The sequence below is a fragment of the Pteropus medius genome, unplaced genomic scaffold (assembly GCF_902729225.1).
Source record: "Pteropus medius unplaced genomic scaffold, Ma_sr-lr_union100, whole genome shotgun sequence".
In the NCBI taxonomy this organism is placed as follows: domain Eukaryota; kingdom Metazoa; phylum Chordata; class Mammalia; order Chiroptera; family Pteropodidae; genus Pteropus; species Pteropus medius.
In genome coordinates this window covers 890632-911374 of record NW_024354498.1, presented here as the reverse complement: position 1 = coordinate 911374, position 20743 = coordinate 890632, and the positions used below count along the sequence as shown (strand labels likewise).

The following is a 20743-nucleotide window of genomic DNA, read 5'->3' as shown; positions in this document are numbered from 1 at the left end:
AGGTATGTCAGGTGATCAGTAAGGAAATAGACTATTGGTCCACCAATAACCCTTATTGTGATAAACACACCATTATACTTTCACCCCTGCCCCTGACGAAAAGGTACATGCAAAAAGTACTGAGTTACTTTACCCAGTCCATGTTGATGGCAAGTGTTCAAATGTTACCAAGTATATTCGAGTTAGCTATTCATTAAGCAGACCCCAAGACCCCCCTACTTTGTGAATGGTTATCGTGCCTGAAAATAACAAAACTGGTTTTTATTTAAAATGCCTTTTTCTTCAAAAATTTTATTGTTCAGAATTATACAGACTACTACGCTTTCTTCCAATAAGTCAGAATTAGTACATGTTTGCCATAACTTACCATCTAATCTCTTTCACCAGGAAAATGTCCCTGAATTCAAGGAAACACTGCCTTTGGGCCTGCTTCCTTCTAGCATGAAGATTTCAGCTGGCAATCTTTATTGTCTCATATACAGAGAATTTTTGGGTTTACACACATTTACCAGTATTCCGAGATCAGAGTCACCTCTGGGTAAATAAATGCAGGGAGGAATAATAGGGTTTACTATGCCAAATTTTGATCTCATGAGGGTTTTTAAAAAGGACTTTTAATGTCCACCTGTACCCTATGCTAGATGACTTTCGGACGCACAACAGACACATTGGAAATAAAAACATAAACATGATCAATGTCTCTCCTTCAACAAGAAAAGAATTCTCCCTTCTGAAGGAAAGACAAGGGTAGATAGTGGCCTGATTTCATCAGAATATGCATTCCAATTAATGAAACAAGCGTTGGTGGTATAGTGGTTAGCATAACTGCCTTCCAATTAATGAAAGAAGCTCCATGAAGAGAGATCACTGATGAAGTAAGCCTCAGAGGAAAAACCTCTGCTCTCCCTTTTGCTAGATGCTCCTTTGCATTTTCATAAATGTATTAGACTACATTATACAGATCGGAATATTAAACAGTATTCATCATATAATGTGCTTTAAATTTTTTTTCAATGAAAACTAAGCTTTGAAAATATCAAATCCCCATGAGGTATTTTGCAGTTTGACTTATCACTGTCATGTACAAATTTATTCCTAGAGCAACCCATTTGTTGGTTCCTTTAAATTATTTCGGTCATTAACTTTTGATCATCTCCTTTGCAACAAGGTTAAAAATTATTGGGCCGTGACAGCACTAAGTAGGATTGTTCAATGAATAGTATATAAATTTTCATGTTCAAAATATTGATGGTTCCTTCATTCCCTGTAATATCCAGAGAACAACACAGTAAGTTTATCTTCTACTTACCCTACTGTGTTGTTCTCTGGATATTACGAGGCGTGAAGGAATCAAGTAATAGTTACCCCCTACAGAACACAATCTAAAAAGCTTCAGCAGCCAACCTTTTATCAAAGTGTTCAGTTAAATGCTCTCCTTTAGGACAGAGATGTCAAATACATGGTGCCAGTGTGCCGCCTCCCCTCATCAACATGTGGCAAACACCACAAATCGATCAGAGCCCAAATAATTAATCCCTCTCAATTAGACCCAGTAGGCAGCTGGACCAACTGACCAAAGTGGAGACCAAGATGAAATCAGGAGATCCATGATTGTTTTGGGGACTGTGACCCCGTATCTAGATGTATTTCCCACAAGGCAACTTATATTCACTTCTAAGCCAAATGTGCTCACTCCATAAAGTCTCGGTAATTAATACATATGATACTCAAATATTTCATCCAGTTAGGAAAATGTGAACTAAGTACTGCAAAGGTCTTCAGCCTTTGTGAACTAAGTACTGCAAAGGAACCACAGCCCCACAACTTATAGGGAAAAAGTTCTCCTTGGACAAAGAACATAACTTTCTCTAGTACAAATCTAAGCACATATCATAATGTTTTCTACTGAATGAGTTATTGAAATAACAATTCACCCTGAAATTTGAGGGGCAAGGCATGCTGCCTCTCTATAAAACAAACTTCGTCCTACCTAGGGTATACAGTGTAGCTAAAAATGATAAAGTGTTCATCATTTTACCTGTGTCCCCCTATAAAGAAAAGAAAACCTAATTTGGTTCCTGGCTCCTTAAATGATGGGCACTGTATTTACAGCATGGATTCACATCATCTCATGATCCTTAGCAGTCTTGACAAGATTTCAAGCAGCCTGTCACGATGCTTTATAAAGGAGCTCTCTGCTCATCCAGCATATTTGAGAAATCCACTCTGTCTTAGTTTCCACTGCTACCTATCAGCTAACATTGTCAAGAAGCAGGCAAATTCACAGAGAAAATCATACTCTTCTGGACACCTTATTACCCCGATTTCCATCCAAAAGTTTTTCTTTGCAACAACATGTCATCGAGTAAAAATATTTATTGTCTCTAATCTATCTACACTTCTATAGTTTCCATTTTTCTCACATGGACATGATCTAAATCAGTAATTCCTAACTTTTTCAGGCAATCCTGACGGTCCATCCAACCACATGATGGTACATAATCTTGTTTTTCATCTCAAGAATTACAGTTCCCATCGTGGACCAAACTTGCAATTATTGCATTGGTCCATACATTGCTGCTGCCCTTGAAAACAGTATTTTCCATTTCTGATCTCACCTGTGCTCTTAACAATTCCAGTGAGAATCTTTTCAGGTGATCTTCAAAAAGTCTCCCCAAGTTTTAGTGGAACACAGGAACACAAGGTGAGTAGGAATTTCCTAAAACCTAAGGAATTAGAGGCTTTTGCTTCTCCCCCAACTTTGCAGGCAACCACAAATATTACTGATGCAATGGAGTGTGATATGTGTCAGATCAATATTGAATGTATATAAATTAGATACTGTTCTGTAGGTGGCAATTATTGGTTTAATCATTCAGGGCATTAGAATTTAACTGCAATTGTCATTGGTACCAGAACAAGGCATGGAGTTCCTCTTCCTTGGGCTTATATTGAGATTACAGAGGGATAGTTTAAGAAATGCTTGATGCCACTCTTCTGGCCTTAGCTGAGGCAGGGATCCCCTAGGATGGGCATGTGCTTCTTCCTTCTTGTCACAGGTCAGAGGGTACAATCAAGGAGGGCTGCTGTCTGAAAAGGGTCAGTCAGGTAATAAAGCCAGAAGTGATAATCGATAATGACTGGTCAGAAAAATGAGGATGTAGAGTCAACTAGAATCGAGGAAGTCAGTGTATATTAAAAAGAGCTGTAATTACAGAATAATAGGAGAAAAGCAGATCTAGATTTATTCCACACAGAGTCTGGGATGAAAAATAATTCTTCTGAACTTGTAGGCTCACTTTTCAATGGATAAAGTAGATGTGTTGAAAGGCAAAAGATGAGGTCAAGAGTAATAGGCTGTGCAATTAATTAACAATGTCTGACTTATAAAACAGTTAACAAACATATACACTAATAATAATATACATGGTAAATTTGGCATCGATTCTAATTGTTCCTCAAAAAACAAAAACAAAAAACAAAAAAACGGTGAAAACCATAGCCAGCGCTTAGTCTTCTTTTCTTAGTGCTTGGGTTTATGATTCATTACTTCTATGTCCATTGGTCATTTACATAGCAATGTGGAATGGTCTCATCTTTGTAACAGGGATAATTAAACAACTCTACAACACTTTCAGTCCGTCATCAGTGGTCTAACATTCGCTAGCTCTTGCTGATCTCAATTAGCTTCAATGCTGTTTTGCGCTATAAGAAGGTTTTCCCTCTTTCAGTGTATTACCTGTAGATATGGGCTGCAATAACTTCCTGCCTATCTCAGATGGTTCCTCTCTCTGAGCAGTAGTGTATGAAATGGAGTTCTCACTCTGACTGCCCTGAATTTCTGAAAGAGGTACATGTTCTAGCATGTATTTTTTTCTAAGGAACTCCCCAGAAATCCCCAGCAGAAATCATTGCCTCTGATTATCTTATCACAAAATCAATCATTTGCTCCGGCTACACTGATTCTGCCATTTAGTCATTTCATACTCAGTCCTGTGTGGGCCACAGGAATGGGAATTTTGTTTTTCTAGAAAAATATAATGGGAGAAAATGTGGCATCTGTTGTCATCTCCAGGATCAGAAAGCTCTAGAGCCCTAATTTCATCTTGTCATTCACTCAATGCACAGTGCTTCCTGAGAGCCTACCAGGAGATTCTCTGTGGATCACCCTATAGACGCTGGGGAGAAAGTATGATAAAGAAATTGGGAAGGTCATCCTGGTTCATTTCTCATCTCAGTGGATGGAAAGACCCAGCAAACCCACGAAGCTTGTCCCAGAAAAGCAGACAAGTACTATGGCTTATTAATTCGTTATCTCTCATTTCTTATCTACTCCCCTCTTCCCTAGGCTGGTTTGTGATGTGGGGGCTGTGACTCTGCAATCCACATTTCTGCTTTACTGGCAGTAGCCCCATTAGGCTCTAGAGGGGACTGCAGGGCTGGAGGAAGGAGGACAGACTTGCTCCTTCCTGTCTGCTACCTGTGAGGATTTCTCCACCGACACTTCTCCACTGCAGTGGCAGTGCCATCCCGTGACAGAAGCTGAATGCAGTCTGCAGATTTTTCAACCCTCGTAGAACCCCTTTATTATTTTCCCCTCAGAAAAACACCACAAGCAGCCATCCCAGATGTCTCCGGGCAGTTAAACCCAGATGGTAGATCTGGGTTTAACTGCCCGGAGACTCTCCTCTGAGGAGCAAAGTTTTAAGAATTGTAACGTCTTCTTTTTGCTTCCCTAGCCCCAGAGGTGGATTCTGTTTCCTGTAGTTTCCCCTTCTCTGATTCCTAAGTGTTTTCTTTTTCACTGTTTAGTGTCCTAGTTAATGATGTTATACCTTGTTAACAACTCTTTATAGGTACAGATTCCTGTTAAAATACAACAGGATAACATCATTTCACTCAACGTCATTTCATTATAACGTTAATGGGATACTACAGGAACATAACTCTTGTTTATATCAATTAGCCTATGGTAAAACTGGTTTCATTACATGTCGTTTTGCTTAAAATTGCAGAACCTATTGACAATGTTAAGTGAGGATTTGGTGTTACTGATGAGGTTCCTGCCTCCTCATTGGACCCTGACTGATGCACAATCTCGAGAGTCCTCAGACTTCACGACACAACAGGTTTCTGGAAACGTGCAGAGCAGTCCAAATGCCACAAAAGCCTACCGAGCGAGCACTCATACAGGTATATTTCCCTTTTTCCTCACCAAAGGCAACGTCTTCCACAGTTACGAGATTTCAAACATATATAGCAACTTGTAGTATCCAATGATATACAAAAACACAAAAATACGCATACAAATCTGGGACTTTATGCCAGCCAGTTTGCCACTTGATACTCCCATGCACCACGGGAGACATAGAAGCCTTACAACCTATCTTCAGTGACAACATGCCTAATAGTAGCATTAGCCTCCTGGAGTTGAGGCTGTCCCCTGGCTCCTACCGCGATACCCACTCAATATTCCTGGGCTTCGTCTCTAGTACCGGGTTTGCTCCACCTTGGCTTGGGCCCCAAACCCCTTGTCAGTTTCTCTTCCTGGAGAGCTGGAGCCTGATCTTTCTAATCACTCAGGCTCTGCCTCAATATCAATCAGCTCCTCTGGAAAGAAAATTGCAGCCCAGAGATTCCTGCTGTCAAGACCCCACCCACTGCCTGAATCACCTGGATACAATCGTGGTTCAACTCTTAATATAAATTTACTAAAGCCTAAGATACTGATTCTATGGTTGGGTCAGTCCTCCTAGGGCCCTCGGGTCTCTGCATATGCCCCTGTCCTCCTCTGCTCAAACCTAGAGGGCCAGCAAACCTGCCACCTGGGAACGTGCAATTTAAGACAATACACTCCCTTGCTGAGTTCCCCTTTAAACCAAAGACTCATATTTGGAGGCACCAGGATCTGTAGTGTGTGGCCATGGAAAAATTACCCATGTATGGTCCATGTTGCTAAAAGATTGTTTCTGGAAAATGTAATGTGACTCTGTCAAGTTTTTAACAGAGTGGGCTGGGGCCAAGAAGGCTCTAGGCATGAGCATACATTGCATGAAGAGACATTGTCCCAGGAATAGACCCACTTCTAAGCACAACCTTACTGGTAACTGAGAAGGAATACCCAAAAGACATATCCTCCTCCTCAATCCATACTTCTCAGCTCTAAGAGACAGCCAATACTATAATAATCATCCCTGCTTCCTTCCTGGGTCCCCAAAGACCTTGACGAACTCTAATATCTGTCTCAAATTTCCTTTTTGGTTCATTATAATCTGATGTGTCATGCCACCCGCTTTGTAATTTTTTTTTTTTTTGGAGGGGGGACATAGCCATGGCCGTTTATTTACATATTGTCTATAGCTGTTCTCTCTCTAATAATGCAGAGTTGAGTAGTCACAGCAGAGACCACCGTGTGGCCCACAAAGCCAAAAATAATCACTGTCTGGTCCTTACAGAAAAAGTTTGCTCACTCCTATTTATAATCACTTTGGGATATATATTAACTATTTGAGGTGATGAGTGAGTTAACTAACTTGATTGTGGTAAACATTTCACAATATATACGTATAACAAATCATCATACATTGCTTACCTTAAATACATACAATTTTATTTGTCAATTATATCTCAATAAAGCTGGGAAAAAACCCAGAAACTATTTAGCTTAGTTCACTAAAGCTCTACTGCTATCTGATTTAGGGTCACAGTGAGGGACCATTAAGCCAAAGGCCTAGCAATCATTGACCACATCTGAAGCCCTGAAAATTACTTGTCATTTTATTACTAGGAAATTATTATTTCCTAGTAATCAGAAATTATACTGCCTATCCACTGTTAGAGTACCATTAAGAATTCTAAGGTGTTATTTCATATACTCTTCTCAATCATAATACATGTTAGTTTTTCTATTTTTAACAATGGGAAAATATACTCAGAGAAGTTAAGTAACTTGATAAGTTTATATAGCCAATGATTGGTGAAATCAGGATACAAATCCCAAGGTAATTCGTTATACAGGTCTTCTTCTTAAATCCTAATGTGCCTAGAAATTATCTGGTGGACCTTATGAAGATGCAGATTCTGATTCAGGAGGACTGAGATTCTGCCTTTTTAACAGGTTCCCAGGTGATGCTGTTGGCTTGCAGACCGTACTAAGTAGCAAGACATTATATCACACTGCACTGTGTTGAACAGATTTAATTGGAAAGCAGGCCATCTTTCTAGCTAGATCAAAGCCTAAATGACAAAATTAGTGACCAGAGCTGGTAGGACTAATTTAATAATAGCAGCAATAAGAATAGCTAACATTTACTGACGCGTTAGTATATACACTTGATGTGAACTGTCTCATTTTACCCTCACAACACTACAAGATAATTATCATTTTAACCCCATTTTACAACAGAGGAAACTGAGGCACAGAGCAGTTAGGTAACTTATCCAGTGTCATACAAACAGCAAATGGAAGAGGTAAAACTCACATTTCAATTGATATAATACAGTCTCAACTCACGATCACTACGCTCAACATCTTACTGCATGTCCAGTTACATAACGATGACGATTGTTGGCCCCATCTGTGAGTGGGTGTCCGCCCCTGTCTTTCCTAGACCCTCCTACCTGGATTCACTAAAAGCTGGCTCCCCCACAAGGCCTTATCATGGCATGAATTTTGTCAGCAACCTTGGCCCACTTTCTAGTGCGGCTGGAATCAGCCTAGCTGTCACTGACGTAATATCAACTATACTATATAGGTTCTGCCTCACATAAGCCCCAGTTCATGTTGAAACAACTCTCTTTCAACCTGTTTCTTTCTGCCCAGCATGCCAATCAATGGTGCACTGGCAACAAAATCCCACCCTGAACCTAGCCTGCTTTGGATGGAGTCCTGATACCTTGCCAACGACTTATTCCTGAGAGTTGAATAATCCCAAAGGGTCTATAACTGGCAAGTTGCCTGGAACCATAGTAACCTCACATACCAGACATCCTGTACAGACAGCTGTGTAAATTAAAGCTTTATGATTAGAACACCTTTATCTACCATGTAACTGGACCCAGTCTAAGGTAAATATGCTTTTTAGACTTTGCATATTAGAAAGGCTATCTTTTGAAGTCATCCTCAATAGCCAAGCTACTTTCCCTCACCTCCATCTCCCTTTCTCTCAGCTGCTTCCTTTTCCCGCTGGGCCATCCTTGAGGACCGCAACCTGTCTGAGCTAGGACGTGCAAGCCTCAAAATTTTCCAGGTTTTAACTCATGCTGCCATCCACGAAATTTGTGTCGTTCCAAGAAGAGAATATTCAGATCAAAGTCAGACGGTCTGGAAAATACCACTTGATGTTCTCCCTGAATGATCTTTAAATAGCCACACACGTGTTAATTAGTTTTCTGCCATACTTCACTGGGGTTGCAATCTTTTTCAGCAAATTGAGACAGAGACTCCATAATGAGAACAAAACTATATCAAACACCATTTCAGCAGAAATTGAAAAATCAAAAGTGATAATATTTCTGAAGTAATGGCTATGTTAAAAAGAGTAAATGCCATCAAATGCATCTATTTTCCTGTCAAATGCTATAATGAGACTGACAGAAAAACAAGTTGCCAAATTAATCCACCGTTAAAGGCTGTTGCCTTTTCTTCATAAATTTTCTACTCTTATCATTTAGGAATATCAATAAACTCCCTAAGAGAGGCTTTGGTTGTTGTTAACATTGTCATTTATGTTTCTCTTCTTCTACAATGATTCTTACTAAAGACTTAAGTCACCTGCTATCTCCCTCAGTAGCAATGCACACTGCAAAAGAATTGAGCATAAGCCCTTGCCCCAAATCCTTAGTCTGAATGGTTTTATCAACTACAAGCAGTTTCAAAGCCCCTAAGGAAGGTAATAAAAACTTGTCACACCAGATTGCCTTTTTTATCCCAGATTATCACAACTGAATATGTTTATTGGGAATGGTTTCCGTTTCTTGCCTCCTCCATGTTTCCCTGGCCTACTGTCAATCGCCCTTGTGTATAGTCAGGAAATCTGTTTGAGTTTGCTTCATGGAGCTATGGAGTTAGCTGTGTGACCTTGGGAAAATAACCAAATATTTGTGCCTCGGTTTTCTCATTTGTAAACTGTATTGCCTTTAGAGGGGAAAATTAGATGATGAAATTAAATAACATAGAAGAAAGGGGGCAAAGTTCTCAGAAACCTAAAATTCATACAGTTCCATGTATTATTTATTTTAACAATTTACTGAGCTATAATTCACATATCGTGCAATTCATGTATTTAAAGTGAAAGGTTCAATGATTTTTAGTATATTGACAGAATTTTGAAAAAATCACCACCATTTAGTTTTAGAACATTACCCAAAAAGGAACTGTGGCAATCACTACCCATGACCCTTTCCACCTCACTCCCAAGTCCACCTCACCTCCCACCCCCATCATCAGCCCTAGGAAACCACTAATATACTTTCTCTACATATATTTACCTATTCTGGACATTTCATATAAATGGAATGATAAAATAAGTGGCCTTTGAGACTGGCTTCTTTTACTTCGCATCATGTTTTCAAGGATCATCTATGTTACAGCATTTATTAATACCTCATTCTTTTTATTGCTGAATAGTAAGCAGTCCATTGCATGCACATAACACATTTTGTTTATCATCAGTTGATGGACATTTGGATTCTTTTCATTTCAACTACTATGAATGATGCCGCCATTTACATCTACGAGCAAGTTTTTCTGTGAAAATGCTTTAATTTCTCTTGGGTAAATTCCTAAGAGTGGAATTGTTAGGTCATATGGTAACTTTATTTACTTATTTTTATGGGAACTTTACATTTAACATTTTGGAAAACTGCCAAAATATTTTCCAAAGTGATTACACTATTTTACATCCCTATTAACAATGTATGAGGGTTCAAATTTCTCCTTCGCATGCTCACCAATACTTATTATTGTCTGTCTTTTTCATTATAGCCATCCCGGTGGTATGAAGTAGTATATTGTCATGGCTTTGATTTCCATTACCCTTATTGACTCATAGTTTTGAGTGTATTTTCATGTGCATATTTCCTGTACATAGCTCCTGTTATTTGAACATTTTTTAAAATCCATTTTATTTTTAGTGCTTTTGGGTATATTATTTGTATGACTGTTTAGTGGTTCCTCCATGTATTTCATTATATATCTAAAACTTATCACAGTCTATTGGTATCATTTTACAGCTTGAGGAAGTATAGAAACCTTACCTTTCTTAAGTCCTTTTCCCTTCCCAATTATAATTGTTTTAATTATTTCCCCTACACATATTTAAAACCATATCAAACATTGTTACAGCTTTGCTTCAATTGTCAAGTATAATTTAGAAAACTCAAAAATACTCTACTGTATTTACTCATATTTTTGCTTACTGTTTTCTTTCCTTCTTCCAGATATTTCAAAGTTCCTTCTTTTATCATTCTCTTTCCATTTAGAGAATGTGCTTTTGGCTGTTGTTTTCGGTTAGGCCTGCTAACAATAAATTCTCTTTGCTCTCCTTCATTTGAGAATATCTTGATCTTCTTTTCTGAAGGTATTTTCTCAGGATATGGAATTCTGGGTTGATCATTCCTTTTTTTCCCCCGCATTTGAAAAATAGTATGCCCCTTCTTTCTGGTTCTCATGATTTTGCATGAGGAATCTGCTGCCATGTGAACTGGTGCTCCCCTATAGGTGATGTATAATTTCTATTTGCTTTCAAGAGTTTCTCATTGTCTTTAGATTACAGAAGTTTGATTAAGATGTGTCTTATCATGAATTTCTTTGGGTTTTGTGTTTGGAATTTACTAATTTTCTTGAATCTATAGGTTTATACCTTTCATGAAATTGGAAAATTTTCAGTCCTTATTCTGTTATTTGTTCATACCATATTTCTTCTCCTCTTCTGGGGCTCTGATGACATGTATATGAGCTTTTATTACGGTCCACAGGTTCCTGAGGCTCTGCTATTTCTTTTTCAATCTACTTTCTCTCTGTTGTTAAGACTAGGTAAATTCTGCTATTCCATCTTCAAGTTCACTGCTTCATTCCTCTCTTATCTCCGTGCAGAGAGATTATTCTGATTACTGTATTCTTCAGTTCTAATATTTCTGTTTGGTTCTTCTTTATATCTTCTACTTCTTCCTAAGAATTATGTCTCATTTGGTTCAAGTATGTTCATAATTGATCACTGATACTTTTTTTTTTTAAATGATAGTTACCTTTTCAGATAATTCCAATATCTGCTTCTTCTCAGTATTGGCATCTATTAATGTGTTTTTCTCATTCATCCTGGTTCTTGATATGATGAATGATTGTCAATTCTGTCTAGACATTTTGTATATTACGAGGCTTTGGATATTACTTAAATCTTTTGTGTCAGCAGGTCTCCACTGACACCAGGCAGGTGTGGAAGTCTAAGCTCCCTATTCACACTCCACATGCACGATGGAGAAAGTGAGGCATATCTCATTACTGCGAGGTGAGGGTGGGGGACCAGACTCCCCATGTGGATTTCACTGATGTGACAGAGGAAGGGAGTGTGAAGAGGGCCCCTCATTACCTCTGGGAAGTTCTGAAACTATAGTCTCAGAGACTTGGTCTCCTTGAACACCGCCCCAGTGGGGAGAGGTAGGAGCATCTCATTACCGATGGATGAGGATGGAAATCTAGGCTTCCCACTTGGCCTTTGCTGATAGGAACAGCGGGGAGGTGCACTGTGTTTTTGTTTTTGTTTTTCTGTGACTTGTGAGTAGGGCAGTTATTATCAAAAAGGTTTCTTTCTTGCTAGCCTGATCCTTTCCTGGTCCTTTGGCCTAAAAGAACAGGATTTTCTTGGGACTTTATTTTTGGCCATGCCTGTGAGTGTTTCTCAGTTGCAAGCTTCTCCAGCACCCAATCCAGGATAAAAGGGAGGCAAAAAGAAAACCCAGGGAACACACCATTTTGTCATTCCTCAAGTTCCAAAGTCCTTCACTGGTCTACCTTCTTCTCTCCAGATTTTAGAGTCTCCTTATTTGTTATGTATATAGAATAAACAAGTAGGAGAAATAGGGGAGAATGTGCCTATACCATCTTGTCCAGAATCAAAAATCTCCCCTTTTTTTTTTTTCAAATGTGGCCACTAGAAAATTTAAAATTTCATCTGTGACACATCATGTTTCCATTGGACAGAGCTTCTGTAGATCTTAGCTTTCTCACCTGTAAATGAGAAGGTTAGAAGAGATGCTCTCCAAAGTCAGTTCTTTCTGCCTCTAAAATTCCATAATTCTAAGGATTATTGTTTGGCTTCTGTACACAATGCAAATGATGTAGATAATACTGTTGTTCTTTCCACTTATCTACATCATAGCTATCAGAAATTAAATAGTTCCAAAAAGTCCTTCAAATACCTCAAAATAGAGCCAAAGGATAATTGAAGGTTATTATTATTTTAAGAATGAATGCCAATATGTTAAAATTTCTATAGGAAGTAACTGGTAAGCAAGAATTTCTAACCAAAGGAGCTTATTGCAGGTGCTAATCAGCTTACCATATTTTTTTTTTACTGTTTGTGCTGAGAGAAGAATTAATTACCTCAATAGCCCCACTTCATATACCTAAATAATGCATTCCCCCACACTGTGGAGAATAAACTAAATTTGATAGAGAAAGGTTTAATGGGTAGCTAAAAACAGCACTGTAATCTCCTTGAAAGAACTCCCAGTACTCCCTCTGCCTCCTTTTAGAAAGACTTTCCTTTTCTGAAACTGCTAATGAACGGTTCTTGTTTCCTTGTGATTCTCTCCCTCATCCTATCCTCCCACATATTTTGAAAGACTATTAAAGTTTGTTTCCTTCCAATATTCATGATAAATAATCTTGAAATCTATTGGATCCTTCACAGAGCAGTCCCAGTAACTTGGTCATGAAATCTTGATTTCCTAAAAACCTTGTTTAAAAGTTATAACAGTGCCTTTCAGCTTTGGTAAAAGACGTACAGTTCTCTCCCTATCACACAAAGTTCCCCAGTGGCCTCGTCTTCTCTCATCCCAACTGCTTCCCCTGCAATATGTATTTCTCCATTACTCAACAAAAAGGGCCTTCCTGAAAGTCACTGTTAATTTCCTTCTCCCAAATTCAGTAGTCTATTTACCTCCTGTCCATTGTTTACTGGGCCTTCTCAACATTTTCTCTTCCCTTATTTCATATTATAATGCTTTCTTCTGATTCTCTTGAATATTTCTTGTTTCTTCACTTGGCTCCCTGTCCTTCTCTTCTCATCATCTAATCATATGAATTCTCTGATTCTTTAACATGTTCTTAAACCTGTCTTTCGTTACTCCCTCTTTCTAGGGAAGAATATTCATTCTGTTTCAACTATAGCTTCTATGCTGGTTATTACAATATCTCCCCTGTTTTCACATCTGAACTACAGTCCCAAATCTCCAGTCCTACTTAGCATTTCCACTTGCATGTCCCCACAACACCACAAACTGGATATGTCTAAAACCAAACTCTTGTTGCCCCACAAATGACTTCCCCTCTATCTTCCCTGTCAAATGGCTCTAAGATTCTTTGCTTCAGTGAATCTTCGACCTGTAAACTTGAGTCATCTCTGATTAAACACTGCTTTCATACCATCTTTAGAATCAGGCACCAAATCCAGCATGTTTTCTCATTAAAACAAGAGTGTAGTAGAGGAGGAAGGCTTTGAAGCTGATCAGACTTGAGTTAAAATTTAGCTATCATACCTTTGCATAAACTTGGATATATTACGTAACATCTATGAGTTTCAGTGTTTTCATATGAAGAAAGAAGAAAATATTTATATGGAGTTGCTGTGATAATTAAATAATATAATTAAATGAGATGATTTGATAATTGCATTTTAAATGCATGTCATATGTAAGACTAAAAAAGTTTGTTGCTATTGGCATCCCTTCTGTACCTAGCTGTTCCTTTCTCTGAATTACCGCTGTCACAAACTGTTCAAGTATTTCAGCCTAATGTGCTTAAAATACCACACAGTCCCCATTATTCACTTCATTTCACCCTACTTCCTTCATATGAATCTGCTTCCCTAATTAATACTGACAGTGTCACGAGTCCTTCACTCTAGGTTCACTCCTTTCTTTAGCGTATTAATTTGAAACTTCTTTGATTGTCTTTATGGTTCCTGCAAGTTCCCTTTTCCCTTCTCCTGACCCAAACTATTTTTCTCCATTTCCCCACTCTCCTTAACCTGGATCTTCTGTCCTAGTCCTCCAGGCTGCCCTCATCTCTTTACCAAGGCCACATTGGTTTCTTCTCCTGAAACTTTAACATCCTCCTATCACTAATTTCATACCTCCTAGTAACAGATCAGACCTCCATCCCTCACAGGTCTTTTGCCTCACCTCTCTAGTTTCCCAGACCTCCCTCCAGCTCTTGCCTGCCAATATGATTAATACCTAATAGCATTCTGAATTGTGTTTAATTGCTAATGTGTTAGATGAGTTATCATTCCTTGAGTTTCACATACCATTAATATTTAAAACTCAAATCTGGCTACTGGCATTAGTTTTCATTTGTTTCCCCTAGTAAAGATCTTTAAAAATCATTTACAATTCTCATTTCATTTTTAAAAGGATAGTAAAATGGAATATTACTCAGCCATAAGAAAAGATGAAATACTGCCATTTACAAAAATATGGATGGATCTTGAAATTACCATGCCGAGTGAAATAAGTCAGACAGAAAAAGTTGAGAACCATATGATTTCACTCATATGTAGGATATAAAACTGAAAGCAACAAATAAACATGAAAAACAGACTCATGGACACAGACAGTGGATTAGTGGTTACCAGAGGGAGGGGGGCAGGGGACGGAAGAGGTAGATGAGAGTAAAGGGGGTCAAATATTTGGTGACGGAAGGAAATTTAACTTTGGGTGGTGAACACAAAATGCAATATACACATGATGTATTATTGAATTGTACACTTGAAATCTATTTGATTTTATTAAACAATATCACTCCAATATTTAATTTTTAAATACATTTTAAATAAATAAATTTTTAAATAAAAATTTAAAAATAAATAGAAGGGCATGATGTTAGAATAAAAACATTTAAATAGAATAAATTTAGATTAATTAAAATAAACCTTTGGTTGTCCTTATTCTTTTCATTTTGATGTGGATCAGAGGAAAGTTTTAGGGAAATTCTTGAGGCATCTGGGAACATCCATAATTGTCTCTATATATCTATTGTTTCTGTAACATGGGTAATTGAGACTTAGAGTGTTCCCACTATGAACCAAGTAGTGTAACTATGTGTTTGTGTCTCTGTGTATGAGACAGGCATTCGTATGTCATTCTACAGATAGCAGAGCCAAGGCATAAGAAGCTTGGAACTTGCTTCAAAAATCCACAACCCAAGTTTAATCGTAAGAAATTACATCACACATACCTAAACTTAGAGACATTGTACAAATTACTTGACCATTACTACTCGAAACTGGCAAGGTTATGAAAAATAAGAAAAGACTGAGAAATTATCATAAATCATATATGACAACTAAATGCATTTCAGTGGCTAGTACTAGATCCTGGGACGGAAAATATACATTATTGTAAATCTGGTGGTATAAAGTCTGGAGTTTAGTTAATATTGACATACTAAGGTTGATTTCTTACATTTGATAAATGTACCATGGTAGTGTGAGGTAAGATTGGGGGAAACTGAAACTGGGTGAAAAGTATATGGGAACCCTGTGCACCATGTGTGTAATTTTTAAAAATCTAAAATTATTCCATGTAAATGATTAATTAATATATTGAGAAGAAGTTTCACTGGAAAATTCCTTTGGAAACTTTGAGTTAAACAATGTCCAATTGAGTTTCTCAATTCCTGTAATTATCAGAGTTCCTGAGATACCTAATACGCATTGTGACTCTTACAAAGAGGATGTAGGGCTTTATATTTCCCAATATACTTAGCCAGCAATATTTTCTTTCTACAAAAAGCAGCTTTGGCCGACGTCTTGGCTGAAATCCCGTGAGAGACCCGGAACCAGATCCACCCAGCTAAGCCACTGCTGGGTTAGTGACTCCCAGAAACTGTGTCAGATAATAAATGTTTGTCTTTTTTATTTTTAAAGGCAGCTTTCTATAAAAACGCTGACATAAAAATTTTCCCAATGTGTCACAAACTTCTATCTAATATTCAAACATGTTCAAATTTTAATCAGCAACTTTAACTGAAGAGAGAAAGATGCCATAAATGCATAAGTAGCGAAACAATTAAAATTAGAGGATACTATGTGGGATGAGAGAATCAGCATTAAAGTTATATTTACTAGGTTGCTTCAATTGACCAAACTTAACAGGACGAATATAAAAGGATAAATATATGGCCTACTTTTACTAAACAAAGAAAAAAAATTAAAATCAACCATATAAGTACAGAATGAGGAAGAATGCATTAAATGCCCATCATGTTCCTGTGCTCAGCTTTGTGTCTTGAGTTCATAGGTACAATTAGTAGAACTGTCATGCTTAGTGAAGAGGACCTAAATAGTAAAGGTAAGGCCATTTCTGCAGATTTGTTTTGTTCAGTTCTATGTGCCACATCATAAAAGGTCCTCAATGCACCATGTCCAAAAGGAACAGGATGGTGTACATCTTAGAAAGCAAGTCATATCAAGAAGTGTTTTCAAAAAGAGGACTTTTACCCTGATGAACAGAAACCTTAAGGGGATTTGACAGTGGTCTTTACATATACACGGATACAAGGAAAATCAAACCTATTGTGTGTAACTTCAGAAGTCAGAAGGAGGACCTAAACAAACAAGAGGTGGCATATTTTAGTTCAACAGCATCTTTGTAACCGTTAAACTGCCTCCTAACGGAATGGATATCCTTGAAGCAAAGTGAGCTTCTTGCCTCTGACTGTTTAAACAGAAGCTGGACAGCCACTTGCCCCCACTGCTGCCAGGGTGTCTTCTGCATTGCACTTAACAAATGACATCTATATAACCTGCTAGTTCTAAGATCAGTGAACCTATGAAACCATGGGGAAGGAAAAAAATTAAGATGCACTAAGAAAACCAGCAGACTACTGAAAACACCGCCTAAGGTACCTTAGACACTACTTCCTCTCTCTTCTAACCAGCATTCTATGAAATAATATATAGAAACTGCCTGAAAAAAAAAGTTGGAGGTTAGTCAAAGAATAAGTGCCAAAATGGCATCCCTAAGTGTGCACTTAACAGACTTCTGATGGTACAATTTAAGTTAACGTAGAGGATGCAAAATTGGTGAATTTATCTAGACTAAGTATCATTACTCAAAAAGAAACTTAGTGAAACAAACAAGTTTTTTTTTTTTAATCCACTGTTTTTTTTCCTATGAACTAACCGGCTTATTAAAAAGACTCCGTGGAAAAGTTCAAGGCGTACTTCAAGTCTGCTCCAACCTGAGCCAGAACTAAAATGAGGTGAGCGATTGAGGCATCTATTACACAAAAGTTGAGGAAACACTCACAATCAGGGTCCTCTATGGGCCTATAGACTCAGCCCTTGAGCGTATCACTTTAAATTTTGCTCGAGAAGTGTCTGCTTACCTCACCCTCCTACCAGGCCTGTGATTGGTCAGGCCATCAAAGTCCCGCCCTGATACCACGTGGGACAATGATTCCCTAGGTAACGGCTCCACAGCTACCTACAGGCTGGTTGAAGCAGGCCACCAGTCAAGAGCCTGGAGAGAGAGAGAGAGGCCTCAGGCCACATCTTCTCTCAATCCTAGGTGTGCGAGAGGTCCGCGCCAACCTTACCATTACCAGCAATGGCTGAGGCCCCGGAGCAGAAGTGGACAGAGCCTAATCCAAGAGATCTCAGGTCCGGCTGGGATGGCAGGGGAGAGGGGGAGGCAGCAAAAGCGGCAAAAGCGAGCTGTATGAAAATAACAAAAACATGAAAACCTGAAAAAACATGAAAGGAAAACATAAAAGCAATAAAAAAACAATAAAAACATGAAAACTATGTAAAAAACCGTAGAAACATAAAACCGCAAAGAAAACCTGAAAACTATGAAATGGAAGGTCATGAAGAGATTAATTAAATTAAGCAAATTAATGTGGAGATTAAGATGGCAAAATTAAATTAAGCAAATTAAATTAAGCAAATTAAATTCATGAGATTAAATTAAAATTCATGAAATTAACTTGAGAGAATTAATAGAACAACAAGATTACCATGAAGAGATGCTGGTCATGAAACAACAATTCTTTCTGTGAATATAGCAAATTTCCAATGAGATATGAAAGAGATTATGGGGTACCAACAAATTAATGGAGTAGCGAGTTAAGCTTGAGTGTGGGAGAACACCAACCCAGAAGTGCATGAGACTTTCCAACCCGAGTGCTTGAAGTTAGCAAGTTGGTGGAGACAATGAACAGTGGAGTTAAGCGGAGTGTGAGTTAAGCGGAGTTAGCGGAACAGCCGGAGTTAGCGGAGGTGTGGAGCAGCAGAAGTTAAGCGGAGAGTGTGAACGGCGGAGTTGGCGGAATCGGCGGAGTCGGCGGAGTTGGCGGAGCCGGCGGAGCCGGCGGGAGAGGCAGGGGCTGGAGGGGCTTCTCCAGCCACCTGGAGCCTAGGGCGTCCGGCCCCCAAGAACCACCACTCTGCTTTAAAATAAAGAACAGCATGATCGGTGTGGTGATTGGTCGTGGCGGATCAAAAATAAAAAACATTCAGAGTATGACAAACACCAAAATATTTATCACACAAGGTGATTCTGAAGCAGTGGTAAAAATATTTGGCAGCAAGGACATGAAAGCAAAGGCCAAAGAGGCTATAGAAACTATTGTTAAAAAACAAGAAGAAAGCTACAGTTCAGAATCCAGCGTTGATAATGCTGCATCCCAAGCCTCTGCTGGAAGAGAGTTAAGCACAGATAACACTGGTACACAAGCTCGGCCTTGGATAGATTGGGATCGAGTCAGGGCAGGAGTTGTTGAGTGGAATAAAAGAAAATGGGCAGGTTTACCACCAATTAAGAAAAATTTTTACATAGAATCCCAAGCAACAAGCTCACTATCTCAAGTTCAGGTAGACAACTGGAGAAAAGAAAATTTCAATATAATATGCGATGACTGGAAAGATGGTGAAAAACGTTCCATCCCCAAACCAACTTTGAAGTTCAAAGACGCTTTCCAGCACTATCCTGATCTGCTTAAAAACATCGAAAAAGCAGGATTTCAAAAGCCAACACCAATTCAATCACAGGTGTGGCCAATTATTCTACAAGGGATAGATCTTATAGGAGTGGCCCAAACTGGAACAGGCAAAACACTGTCTTATTTAATGCCTGGGTTTATTCATCTCAATTCTCAACCAGTATCTAGAGAAGAAAGAAATGGACCTGGCATGCTAGTCCTTACACCGACTAGAGAACTAGCTCTTCAAGTGGAAGCTGAATGTTCTAAGTATTCATATAAAGGTCTTACAAGTATCTGTATATATGGCGGTGGAAGTAGAGAACAACAAATAAAAGACATTGCCAAAGGTACAGACATCATTATTGCAACTCCCGGACGGCTGAATGATCTACAAATGAATAAATTTGTCAACCTAAAAAGCATTACCTACCTAGTTCTAGACGAAGCAGATAAAATGCTGGATCTGGGATTTGACCATCAAATAATGAAGATCTTATTTGACATACGCCCAGATCGGCAGACAATTATGACAAGTGCAACTTGGCCAGATACCATTCATCGACTTGCACAATCTTATTTGAAAGAGCCTATGATTGTTTATGTTGGTACTCTTGATTTGGCTGCCGTAAACACAGTAAAGCAAAATGTAACTGTTACCACAGAAGAAGAAAAACGATCTCTTATACAAGAATTCCTACGAAACTTGTCGCCCGAAGACAAAGTCATCATATTTGTCAACAGAAAACTTGTTGCTGATGACATATCCAGCGACTTAAGCCTCCAAGGCATACCTGTACAATCCTTGCATGGCAGCAGAGAACAGAGTGATCGTGAGCAAGCATTAAATGATTTTAAAAGTGGAGATGTGAAAATATTGATTGCTACTGATTTAGCATCCCGAGGTCTCGATGTTGATGATGTCACACACGTATATAATTACGATTTTCCACGGAGTATTGAAGAGTATGTACACAGAGTAGGGCGTACCGGAAGAGCAGGGAAGATGGGAACATCTACTACACTTATGACTCAAAGCGACAGGAAGAACGTCCCCGAATTGATTAAAATTCTGGAAAGAGCAAATCAAAGTGTCCCAGAAGATCTTGTAACAATGGCTGAACAACACAAGACGGGAAAACAAAAGAAGAACTCGAGAAAAAGACACAAGAAATCTCGAGGAAAACCCAAGCAGTTTTACTGATGTCTACTTTGAAAAGTTGTACCAGGCTACTGGAAGATTCAAGACATGTTAAAGATATGCAGTATTCAAGATCCATAGGAAGTATTGGAAATATACTGGCAGTTTGAAGACACCTAATTAATTCTTAAATAACACCACTAAGCTTTTGATGTTGTGTATGTTCCTTAATAAATTCAAAAGTGCTTTGAAAATGAGAGAGTGAGAGATTATGTGGGGAAAAAATAAATATTATGTGTTGGTTAGAGTTCAGTTTCTGTTATAGCCTGCCACATCTACCTGTCTCTTCTCTAAAAGACTTGGTAGAGGACAACGGCGGTGCTTTTCTTACTTTAAAA

General features: G+C 38.5%; 1 protein-coding gene across 1 annotated transcript; it reads left to right on the top strand.

The window, feature by feature from the left end:
- The first annotated feature begins 17832 nt into the window (after window positions 1–17832).
- Window positions 17833–20408, top strand: DDX53 (DEAD-box helicase 53). Its single transcript, XM_039852287.1, has 2 exons — window positions 17833–17941; window positions 18547–20408. The coding sequence occupies exons 1-2, from the start codon at window positions 17833–17835 to the stop codon at window positions 20406–20408; spliced, it is 1971 nt and encodes a 656-aa protein (XP_039708221.1).
- Window positions 20409–20743: the final 335 nt, after the last annotated feature.